General features: G+C 40.3%; 1 protein-coding gene across 20 annotated transcripts in view; it reads left to right on the top strand.

Moving 5' to 3' along the window:
- Positions 1-12,973, top strand: part of NCOR2 (nuclear receptor corepressor 2) — a 291,797-nt gene that overhangs the window by 134,202 nt on the left and 144,622 nt on the right. For 15 of the 20 annotated variants that reach the window (XM_075274561.1, XM_075274570.1, XM_075274577.1 and 12 more), the window contains 4 exons: positions 3,238-3,351; positions 3,483-3,535; positions 3,636-3,702; positions 11,986-12,158. In XM_075274561.1, the coding sequence (XP_075130662.1) occupies positions 3,238-3,351; positions 3,483-3,535; positions 3,636-3,702; positions 11,986-12,158 (407 nt within the window). The remainder of the gene's footprint in view (positions 1-3,237; positions 3,352-3,482; positions 3,536-3,635; positions 3,703-11,985; positions 12,159-12,973) is intronic. The other 5 variants (XM_075274704.1, XM_075274697.1, XM_075274719.1 and 2 more) reach the window with 1 other exon arrangement.

Below are 12,973 nucleotides of genomic sequence, written 5' to 3'. Positions count from 1 at the left end.
AAGAAGTTACAATTGAAGTTAGAGATGAACGAATACTATTTGAATAGCACGCTCCCATTGCAATGTATGGAAGCGGCTGCCGCTTAACTCCTCGCGTGCCGCCGCTTCACTCCATCAACCCCTGTCATTTTTTTTCTAATATAAGACATACCCCGAAAGTAAGACATAGTAGGACTTTTGGGGGTAAAAAGAATGTAGGACACTGTCTCACTTTCGGGGAAACACGGTACTACAGTGGTACCAATCAGTGTAAGTGAGAGGGTCTGATGACAAATCATTACTGATACAGTGTTGTTGTGATGTCCTTTTGTGTAGTTGGATGACTGCTATCATCCATATTCACACATGTGTATATATAACTACCACTCTTTAAGCCTTTTTTAGGCTGTGGAGTTTATTGAACTTGGTTGAGTGTTCACAAGGTCTCCGTAATAGCACTGTACATGATGGAAATCAGGAGAGAACATGTCATCAGAATTTCTCAATATGATGATCTTAACTTTTGATTTTCTGGTCGTACTTGTGCCATTAATAAATGTTGTAATATATTCTTTACTCTTTCCATGCTTCTGTATTGAGAGCTGTCCCTGCTTCTCACTGAATGTTACTCCGTAGGGACTACGGGCTTGGAGCGCCAGGATGTGTAAAATTTCCAGAGATCTCATTAGTTGAAAACTCAGTAGGGATTAGAGTATTTTATACCAATAAAATCGTTGAAGGAAATCTGTACTGTATAATGGGAAAAAGGCCATGGATGATAATAACGTTTTGTATATTATAAGGTGTACTGCAGTTTAAAATAACATGGCATGTAAGTGACTCTTGTACAATGGCTTTAATATCATTTCAAACGAGCGCAAATACTGCGAGTGTGAACAAAGCCTTAGGCTGCATACCGTAGCAAAACCTGAAAGTAATTCTGCTGTGGCAGATCTGTAATATATAGGGTAAAAGCCACTGCATGGCTTAGAACATATGTGGATTTTGTTCCGCTATGTATGAATGTGGTTTGTAAACCCCTTTCACATGTCTTAGGCAGTCCTTGGTGCAGATTTTCAGTGTGGGGGTTATGCAGTCATGGATAAAGCTATATTTTGCTGCTGATGACAAATTGTTGTAGTAAGATGCGTGATGGCGATGCTTCAGCCAGTTTTGCAGAACTGCTATCTGCTGCAGAGATGAGATAAGCACATGCTGTTCTTCCTTATGTTCTTAGAAAATTGTCTGCTGTAAATCAAAACCTTGTTCAGAAAGCCGTTACTTTCTCCAGTGTTTCCCTTTTCTGCTCACTTTCCTTTGCAGGTTTTTTTTTTCTCTGTGGGTAATAAAAGCTGCGGTAATTGTCTTCTCAGCTCAGGCACAGCTATTATAATGTACAAATAGGTCTCACCGCCTCTCTGCAAATTCCACCTTCCTTGCTGTTATTATTATGAGCATCCTTCTGGATTAGACACACAAGGACTTCCTTCACAATGTTTGCTTTACAGTCTGACCTTCTCTGTGGGGCCTTGGAAGATGACCTTTAAATGTAGCTGTATCCGCCAGAATATGATATGTATTGAAGGGGTTGTGTTATTGCATTTACGTGCGACTGGAGTACCAGGAAAGTGTTAAGAGCAGCTTAGAATTGCTAGTGTGCTGTCTCATGCTGAGCTATGGCATCTGCGTGTTTTTATTAATCTTCAATATAATAACTGGTATCCTGTGGGGGGTATAGTGATGCAAGTGTATTTGCTGAGCATTAGAAAGGGTGTCAAATCATAGGATATGGCCAGGGCATATTAGCTCTATCTGCCAATACTATAGCCAAGGTTATTTCATTGCTTATTGCTCTGATAGACTATCTGTAGTCATATAGGTGTCCTGGCCCTCGTGTGGTATGCAGTCATATAACTAATATAGCATATAACATAAAAATTAGAATGTCATACTGTCGTTCTGAAGCGGGTGTTAGTGATTATTGAAAATATGTCAGAAAGAGAAACTCAAGTGTGAGTGTAACGCAATGTCATTTCCCCCGCAGCGGCAACCTGTCACTCCTGAGTCTGGTTCTTTCATTACCTCTATGAAAGTATGACAGGCCTCTATGGCACGGGAAAATACAGGCAGGATTGCTGCATACCTTTACATGCATATATTCAGTAATATGCTACTTTTACCATTTTGATGTCATAGTTTAGTATTTCAATATTATATTGAAAGAGTTTCAAGTACTTGAGAAATTCCCCAAAAGTTCTCATTTCTGATGAAAGAGCTTAGATAACCAGTTCATTTCCCCTAAATTTCAGTTTTGCGTCTTAATGTCCATCTATGTAATGATAGATTTAAGGAGTCAAACAGAGCAAAACCTCTTTATGACAACCAAAATTACATTAAGAAGTGGTCTTCTAGGGGTGGGCTTCTCCGTGAACATAGTCAGTATGTGCTTAATGTATAGTGAAACTGAGAATCCGTCACAGGAAATCCAGTCTTTGGTCTTTTGGCTATAAATATAAGTAACCTCATTATTTTGTGTATAAACATAAATTGCCGACAGGACTGACCAACAAAAATGTAAGGCCATTGATAGACTTATTAAACTATAAACTATTGTTAGTAATGTTTTTCTTCAGAATGAGCGATTGGACCATTTTAATAATGTTTATCAAGCTTTTTTTTTTTGCTGCTTGTAGTATTCAAAACAAACACTAGGTGGCTTCCTTACACTGCTATGAAAATATTATATGGCCCTGTTTGTATATTGAGTAGTATATGGTGTAAAAGTATTCCTAGATATATAACTTTCCCCTTTTACAGGTAAACACAGTAGGATATGCTTCCCTACAAAGTAAACAAAAACCTAAAACATTCGGAATGCCAACTTTGCAAATTTTTTTTGTATTTTGTATACGCCAAGCTCTCTTTCAGTTCTTAAAACCAATGTGTTAATATGAACGGTGCCTAAGGGAAGGGGGAATACATATGTGTGTGTGTGTGTGTGTGTGTGTGTGTGTGATGTCTATCTATATAGCTAGTATATCTATCTATATATCTCAGGCCCACACCCTACAAGTTACTGTTTGAGAGAGTGTGTGTGTGTGTGTATATATATATATATATATATATATATATATATATATATATATATATATATATATATATATATATATATAGCATGAGTATTACCAATAGGTAAATTCTGTCAGATTATCAGTATGTTACATGTGAATAATCTGATTAAAACCTATTGTGTTGCAGAAAAAAGCAGAGGCAGCTCATCGGATTCTGGAAGGTCTGGGACCTCACGTGGAACTGGTACGTCACATTCATGATACATCGGAACTAAAATGTTTCACGTGTCACTTATCACAGGTGGGCAGCATCCCTGGCATCTATCTGTATTTTTACTAGGGGTTTACAACTCTTTTATATGTTATCTCTATGATACATGGAAGTTCTAGTAGTTTGTGCAGTGTGTAATTGTATATTGGTTTTCTTTGCAGCCATTGTACAATCAGCCATCAGACACCAAGCAGTATCATGAAAATATTAAAATGTAAGTATGTCATGCAGTCAGTATTTCCAGCTGTATTTGTAACTTTTAAAAGCATTTGGGAAAATAAATGATTTCATATTTTCCACTTTTCCTACTTTAGTAACCAGACTATGCGTAAGAAGCTCATTCTATATTTTAAAAGGAGGAATCACGCTCGCAAGCAGTGGGTAAGTAGTAGCCATTATAACATGCATATTATCATATGTGAGGCCTCTTGCACATGACAAAATGTGCATGCCGATTGGGCACTCTAATCACACTCAAGTGACATCCGAGTGTCATCAGAGTGCCTTTAGTAAGCCATTCATTTCTATAGGATGGGGGAGGGGTTCCACCAGATCCAATATTATGGAGCAGGATAGGATCTATTCTAGAATTATAACATCTGAATAGAGCATAGGAGCCCCCACTCGAACAGAACACTCAAATGTGTACATGGGGCTTCATATTTCATCAAGTAAATGTAAAGAAGTACAGTTTGTCATGCTCCACCCAGGTCTTGTTTGGAAAAAAATGCATCATGAGACATAGGCGCTTTAAAAAAGATGGAAGTTGATCATGGCTGATTTCTTATCTCATGAGGATAAGCCCTTTTATGTAAAATCTGGCCTGACAATTTGCTGATCTCCTTTGATCCAGCTATAAGTATGACCCCATCCATAAGTAAAACTAGCTGTTACATGCTGGCCTTTCAGATGAATGGTTGACCATGGGTCTTGCTTCCCAACGTTCATAAACATAGTATACTTGTGTTTTTGGTGGCAGAGGGGAGAAAGCCAATGCCAGAAACATGTAGCAGCAACTAATGTCTCAGAGAACACAAGGATCGGTCATGTTGAGATCCAGCTGCCCAAATCTTTTCCCCTGACATCTGGCCCTACATTCAGCTGCAGAAGTCTATGGGTTCAGATGGCAATGATATGACATCTATGGCCAGATTTACAGAGCAGGTTTCAGTTTTGGAATATATAGGAGGGATTCAAGTAAGGGGCCTTGTGAATGACGCCCATAAGCTGTGAGACATGTGTATAGGTGAGCTATGAGAGATTTACTAGAATTACTAAACAGTTAGGTCAGTACTCTGGAACCAGTCAGCTACTATGGCAGTGCCAACTTCACTTGTGTCATTTTTGACCTTCTGACCAATAAATGTCGATCTGGACCTGTTTAGTTAATCCAGTCAACTTGCTTTAATTTTGGAGTATTTTTGTTATTTATCATGCTGTAGTCTGCCCATACCAAAGAGAACTTTCTGTAACATGTGCTTCCATAAACACTATGGCAAAAATAAATCTGTATTACAAAACTGATGAAGTATCATATCCCTTATGTGAGGAGCAATCCTGTCCTTCAAGGCACCGAGCTGATCCTGCAGCTTTGGTGCAGCTCCAAAACTCGTAAGTGTAGATGCTGTTGTACTGCAGTAGTTGTTGGTGAAGTTCTGAAGGGAGCATATGGTTTCTGCATGTAATGTGGCAGTCTCCATGATATTTAAGACGTGGAGCCTTATTAGCTTAGGAGATCCCGTTCTAAATGCTAGTTACCAAAGGTCAGAGAAGCTTGGTGGGAACCCAGAGGTAAATAGAAAAATGTAATATGTTTATGACTAGTGGGATTTTTTTCTCTTATGAATGCATTGCAGTTAAATGAAAAAGCTTATTTGTATCTGGTTGAGATGCCGACTGTGCAGAGCTTTGGTGCCAGAGGACAGCTTACTGTTTCAAGGCACAAAAGACCAGACGCTGATCCAGCAAAATACAAGGTAGAATTAATTAAAAGTACAGAAGTGTAACTCTCCTTCTGACGGATCACCATGGCCTACTGAGAACTGAGACTTTTTTTTTTTCTTGCCAGTCAGCTGTAAAAAATCCAGGAAAGATGTAATTTCATTGTACCATTAAGGAAACCTGTGTCAGTAGCTGAAGACCAGATTATGTCTTATATTGTGAGGCAAATCAGGTGTTCAGCATCCTTAGTCTCTCAGATTCAGTTCAGCAGACACTAAACGGTAAAGCCATAAAAACCTGATGATGGATGATGCATACAATGTTATTGTACAACGTATTATACAAAAACATTTGTACAAATTTTATTGGGATACACTCAAGAAACAAACAAAATGACAAGTGCATACTGAGCATGATACACGGCTAATGGGTAATGACAAGAAGAGGCAGTACTCCAGTTTTGTAAAAATATAAGGTGGAGTTTATTCCAAATATGACATGTTTCAGTCAAAAGACCTCTTTCAAGCTTAAAGGTTTTGTCCAAATGTTGCTCATTGAATAAATTCCACTCTTACATCTTTCAAATGTAATCCTGTTTTTGTAGTCCTATCAAAGTGTAACTAAATATTTGAACTATTTATTTATTTTTAAAGCAGCATTTGTGTCATTAATACATTTTTATACCTTTACAAATGTTGGGTCCTTTTTGTGAAATCCTGTTATTTTATTTTTCTGCTGTTTCTTTGTTGGTATCTGAAATCTATACACTGCTTTTACTAGCGGTATGAAGAGGTGGACTCTTGTATGACACCAGATATGGCACTATTATTGGTTTTAAATTGCCTTAGATATCGCTGTTTAAATACCCTCCTCCCCTCTCCGCCTCAGTTTCCCTATATTATACAAGAGCTGGCCGCTCCATACACTTAAAGAAAGCAGTGTATACATTTCAGCTCTCAATAGAGAAATTAGAAAAGAAATTCAGGATTTCAGAGAACTGAGACAGAATTAATTAAGTATATTACAATATGCAGCTGTCATACATGTGCCTTTACCATGGACCTGACATGTGTACAGTTTCATGTGCATGTAGCTTTAAAGGGAGTCTGTCACCATAGCCCAGCATATCAACAACACTGCATGGTCACCTCCATCAAAGTTTATTCCCTTGAGAACCAGTGCCTCTATTTCAGAGATTTCAACTTTTTTGGAGTAATGAGGGTGTTGCTTACCACTCTGGAGCGACAATGACAAATGCACTCATTGCTCTAAAGAACTCATTAGCATATTAACAATATTTCAGCAATGGAGGCACCAATTTATTATTTATTTATTATGCTTACTTGTATAGCGCCATCATATTCTGCAGCGCTTTACAGACATTGACAGTCACTGTCCAATATAGGGCTCACAATCTACATTCCCTGTCAGTATGTCTTTGGTGTGTGGGAGGAAACCGGAGTACCCGGAGGAAACCCACGCAAATACAGGGAGAACATACAAATTACTTGCAGATGTTGTCCTTGGCAGGATTTGAACCTAGGACTCCAGCGCTGCAAGGCTGCAGTGCTAACCACTGAGCCACCATGCTGCACCAATTTAGACTCAGTTTGATTCAGATGACCTTAACCTATCTATCTGCAGGGCTCGGTTGATATGACGTTAACAATCCCTTTAAAAATATAACATCACAGGGAACTTGCCATTTATCAGGGGTCTCAAACCCTGATGGGCAAATGGGCTGTACATAATTTGATAAAAAAAAACTAAACAAAAAAACTGCACTGCATCGGCATCCAGTCGCGGCTACCTGTTTTTAGTCCAGAAACTGAGGCGACCTCCAACTCAATTTCTGGACCCAAAAACCCTGTGTGCACTCAGCCTTAGAACCTGATCAGAGGTTCTTTGCTCCCTAGTTCTGCTGATCCTGATAGAGAAGGCTGTAGGTGGTAGCAGCCTTATGGGCTGTGTCTCAGACCCCTGCCAATATAAAACACATCTAGTAAAAGACGTAGAAAATATAATGAATGTCTTTCTAATAATAAAGTGACTTAATAACCCTAATAAAATCCAATTACCATCTATTAATCCCAAAAACCAGAAATCTCAATGCGCTAATTTGTCACTAGTGTTTTTAACCTAGAAACAATCTGTTAAAGAGGTTTTCTCACTAACTTAGGCACAAATAAATCATGGCTGGTTTTTTGACAAGTTCCAGACCATTGAAAATTCCAGCATCATGGATGTATCCATTAGCAACTGATCAAGACACAAGACTGTCCCACGAAGATGGTTGGAAAAAATCTTTAAAACTCTGCAACATTTAAATTTTTTTAAAAAAATGTTTAACTTTTAATTGTCTGCAAATTAAAATTTTATTATATTTGTGGTAATACCGCTTTAAACAGCGCAATAACTGGTGGTAAAAAAAAAAAACTACTCAAAGCGAACCAAACGAAACAACCTTCTGTATGTATCTTTAGTACACCAAAATGTTGATTGATAAAATAATATATTGGTGGTGAATAGAGATGAGCGAACACTAAAATGTTCGAGGTTCGAAATTCGATTCGAACAGCCGCTCACTGTTCGAGTGTTCGAATGGGTTTCGAACCCCATTATAGTCTATGGGGAACATATACTCGTTAAGGGGGAAACCCAAATTCGTGTCTGGAGGGTCACCAAGTCCACTATGACACCCCAGGAAATGATACCAACACCCTGGAATGACACTGGGACAGCAGGGGAAGCATGTCTGGGGGCATAAAAGTCACTTTATTTCATGGAAATCCCTGTCAGTTTGCGATTTTCGCAAGCTAACTTTTCCCCATAGAAATGCATTGGCCAGTGCTGATTGGCCAGAGTACGGAACTCGACCAATCAGCGCTGGCTCTGCTGGAGGAGGCGGAGTCTAAGATCGCTCCACACCAGTCTCCATTCAGGTCCGACCTTAGACTCCGCCTCCTCCGGCAGAGCCAGCGCTGATTGGCCGAAGGCTGGCCAATGCATTCCTATGCGAATGCAGAGACTTAGCAGTGCTGAGTCAGTTTTGCTCAACTACACATCTGATGCACACTCGGCACTGCTACATCAGATGTAGCAATCTGATGTAGCAGAGCCGAGGGTGCACTAGAACCCCTGTGCAAACTCAGTTCACGCTAATAGAATGCATTGGCCAGCGCTGATTGGCCAATGCATTCTATTAGCCCGATGAAGTAGGGCTGAATGTGTGTGCTAAGCACACACATTCAGCTCTACTTCATCGGGCTAATAGAATGCATTGGCCAGCGCTGATTGGCCAGAGTACGGAACTCGACCAATCAGCGCTGGCTCTGCTGGAGGAGGCGGAGTCTAAGATCGCTCCACACCAGTCTCCATTCAGGTCCGACCTTAGACTCCGCCTCCTCCAGCAGAGCCAGCGCTGATTGGCCGAATTCCGTACTCTGGCCAATCAGCACTGGCTAATGCATTGTATTGGCGTGATGAAGCAGTGCTGAATGTGTGTGCTTAGCACACACATTCAGCTCTACTTCATCGGGCTAATAGAATGCATTGGCCAATCAGCGCTGGCCAATGCATTCTATTAGCTTGATGAAGCAGAGTGTGCACAAGGGTTCAAGCGCACCCTCGGCTCTGATGTAGCAGAGCCGAGGCTGCACAAGGGTTCAAGTGCACCCTCGGCTCTGCTACATCAGAGCCGAGGGTGCGCTTGAACCCTTGTGCAGCCTCGGCTCTGCTACATCAGAGCCGAGGGTGCGCTTGAACCCTTGTGCACACTCTGCTTCATCAAGCTAATAGAATGCATTGGCCAGCGCTGATTGGCCAATGCATTCTATTAGCCCGATGAAGTAGAGCTGAATGTGTGTGCTAAGCACACACATTCAGCACTGCTTCATCACGCCAATACAATGCATTAGCCAGTGCTGATTGGCCAGAGTACGGAATTCGGCCAATCAGCGCTGGCTCTGCTGGAGGAGGCGGAGTCTAAGGTCGGACCTGAATGGAGACTGGTGTGGAGCGATCTTAGACTCCGCCTCCTCCAGCAGAGCCAGCGCTGATTGGTCGAGTTCCGTACTCTGGCCAATCAGCGCTGGCCAATGCATCCCTATGGGAAAAAGTTTATCTCACAAAAATCACAATTACACACCCGATAGAGCCCCAAAAAGTTATTTTTAATAACATTCCCCCCTAAATAAAGGTTATCCCTAGCTATCCCTGCCTGTACAGCTATCCCTGTCTCATAGTCACAAAGTTCACATTCTCATATGACCCGGATTTGAAATCCACTATTCGTCTAAAATGGAGGTCACCTGATTTCGGCAGCCAATGACTTTTTCCAATTTTTTTCAATGCCCCCGGTGTCGTAGTTCCTGTCCCACCTCCCCTGCACTGTTATTGGTGCAAAAAAGGCGCCAGGGAAGGTGGGAGGGGAATCGAATTTTGGCGCACTTTACCACGCGGTGTTCGATTCGATTCGAACATAGCGAACACCCTGATATCCGATCGAACATGTGTTCGATAGAACACTGTTCGCTCATCTCTAGTGGTGAAGGATTCTACCCAGTCGCTACAGTCGTATGCAGCATTCTCTTTTCTACCCAAACACTTGAGCGTTTAGCCCACTACAGTGCTCGCCTTCCTAACGAATGTATTTTGTTTGTTCACTTCCGCCAACTGTTCATTCCCCCTCCCCCTTCATTGTTACCTTAAAGAAAGACCAAAAACATACCAGTCTAAATGAAGATGGGGGTATGGCCACGTTGTAGGGCAGCCATACACTCAAGACCGCAGACACCTGCGATAACCAGGGCTGCAAATTTTACTTTTATTACAGTCAAAATAACATGGACATTGGCCACTGCAGTCGGGCAAAAATTTCGGACTTGAGATGCTGCAAGACAATATCGATGTGCCCATATAGCGTAAGAAATAGATTACTCAGGGATATAGCCGAAGATATGTATGAATGACATGAAAAAGCTCAATGGTGTTGTAAATGGGAAATAACATTTTCTGGCTGCCTCTAGATCATTACAATATAGAATGTTCTGGACTGAAGTTGAGCCATTGCTTACACCAGTGATCTGATGAACTTTATAACACCGTGCATCATTTTATAGACACTGTAAAATCTCTTCTGTGAACAGGATCACAAAAATCTTACTGTCATGGAGGAAAAATCCATCAATGATATGTCTATTGAGATTTTGATTGGAAGTCCTTCATATTGAAGGAGACGCAGACTCTAGAACAAACTCATAAAACACTCTGTTAGGTAGATGCGGATAATTCTATCTGGAAACTAGTGAATGATATGGCTGCTGTCAGCCATCGCAGAGGACGTTCTCCGTACACAGCTTGAGCTTTATTGCTGTAGTGCTGATATCGTAACTTATTTTACTATTATTCTGGCTACACGGACAGAACATTTGTAAATCAATCTGCTAGGGAGTTTACAAGAAAAATAGCCCTGTAATAACAAGTGAATTCCCAGTAGTTGTGAAGGAAGACGGGAGAGGGCTGGTGCATAAAATGTCGCCCATGGTTAGATGGTGCCCAGAAAACTGAGCCAAGAGAAAAATGTATGTAAGCAATGTAGCTGTGAGTTTTACCCATGTCCCCACAATGATTTTTTTTGGTCTATGGGGATATTTCCACTCTAGCTGTTTACGTAAAGTTTGTACACCCATTAATAATACTCTATAGCAATAATGCTTCCCTGTTCTGCTCCTCTTTGTCATACGTGAACAGCGCTTTGTACTGCTTTCCAGAGCCCCGAGGTAGCGTATAGTTTAGCTGTTTTTGTGATACATATAGCATAACACTTCCACAATATAGTGCCTGTTGTCACCAGTGAGCACTGAACTATGTTTAAATCCCTTCACTAGTGTTTTTTTGGGAAGCAATGTGGAGTTCTCCTTTAAGAAAATGTTTCTCTCAAGGCAAGGCTGTGATATTGCTGGCTGTATTTGAACTATATTGGCTGTTTTTCAGTTTGCTGATAAAGCGGATTACGTTATAGATGATGTAGAGTAACATGAGCCCGACAAGTTTGAGTTCTGCATTTACGTGAATACTTGTTTCTTATCAGCACTGTTTTAGTAGAGCTCAGAAGAATCTAGCAGTCTTTAAAGCGCATCCATTTGCTAACTGCTATCCAATTTGGTTTAGTCTAAGATGCAAAATTTTCATGAAGTTCGTGATCATTATACATATATTATTTACCAAGTTTCTAAACACTGACATGCCAGACATATGTGTAAACAGGACTGCTCCCCTTCTGAAACATTATAGGATTCTTCCAATAGCACAGCTGGGGAACGTATAGCTGGGGTGTCCATGCACTCTTAGGTTTGGCAGATTGTAATGCTTTTTCTCCCTACTGTTAGCAGTCTCCAGAAGACCGTTCTCAAAAACTTTAATAGATCGCAATAAATTCACTGCCAAATATCCAATAATATATAGAAATTTTTTTAAATTCATTTTATATTTATTTTATGACGGAAGGTGTTGTTATATTGAAGGGAAGGTACAAAAGGTAGTTCTGATACTAGTGGGAACACCGCCTAATGCTTTACTTGTATGTAAGCTAGCTTTGTAAATTTACTGTTGTTTTTTATTATACAAAATGTTTGTTTATTTTTATCAGTAGTTCTAATGCACAATATTAAGCTTGAACAGATCTGAGAGGTTTTGAGAAATGTTATGATCTTTTTGTTGCAGGAACAGAAGCTCTGTCAGCGTTATGACCAGTTGATGGAAGCCTGGGAGAAAAAGGTGGAGCGCATTGAAAACAATCCACGCAGAAGAGCAAAGGAGAGCAAAATAAGGGAATATTACGAGAAGCAGTTCCCAGAGATCCGCAAGCAGAGGGAGCTTCAAGAACGCATGCAGAGGTTGGTGTGAAATAAACATGACAGCTGCAGCAAGTCAGCATGGCCCACTGTCCCGGATAAGTCTATAGTACGAAAAACACTGTTAAAATAGTCTGAACACTGTTGGGGTTATCCAGTTCATATATATATATATATATATATATATATATATATATATATATATATATAAAGCTGTAGGCCAAATAACAGGATACATCAATACAAAACACGTCCTAATATATATCTTGTTTAAATTCAGCACAATTTTATGTGCTTTATTTTCAGTTCATTAACAGCTGTGATGTTTTGTTTACAAGCTCACTACCCCTCCCTGTAAGCAGATCAGTGAGCAAACAAAACGTCACAGCAGCACATGATCTCTGTGAGAGTGATTTATTACCTGGTCAAATATGCAGAAGAGAGTTGCTTCATGGACTGAAGTAGTGAGATTCAAACAGATCTTGTAGAAGGGAGGGAATTTGATCGCTGTGGAAAATATAAAAGGGAGGGGTACACTGAGTGAGAGCAGGCATATGAATCATGGGAAATATAGTTTGTTCACAGATTCACTACATGTGAACAAGTAGCAGCAAGTAAAATAAAGCCAAGCAAAGGGTGTACAAGGGGATAGTGAGTATGTAACACTGCTATGGAGGTATTTGCGGTTCATTTTTGAAGCTGGATAACCCCAAGTCAAACTACTGTACAAAAAGTCACAGTATAGCCCTGGCATTAGTTCAGGTTGACCAATATTTCCAACTCTGCAAGGAATTTTGTCAACAAACCCAGAGGATCCAGAACATGTATGTACAGATTTGTATAATCAGTACTTTGCT

This window comes from Leptodactylus fuscus, chromosome 1, assembly GCF_031893055.1.
Source record: "Leptodactylus fuscus isolate aLepFus1 chromosome 1, aLepFus1.hap2, whole genome shotgun sequence".
In the NCBI taxonomy this organism is placed as follows: Eukaryota; Metazoa; Chordata; class Amphibia; order Anura; family Leptodactylidae; genus Leptodactylus; species Leptodactylus fuscus.
Note: the sequence above shows the minus strand (reverse complement) of the source record. Positions and strands in the feature narration are given on the sequence as shown.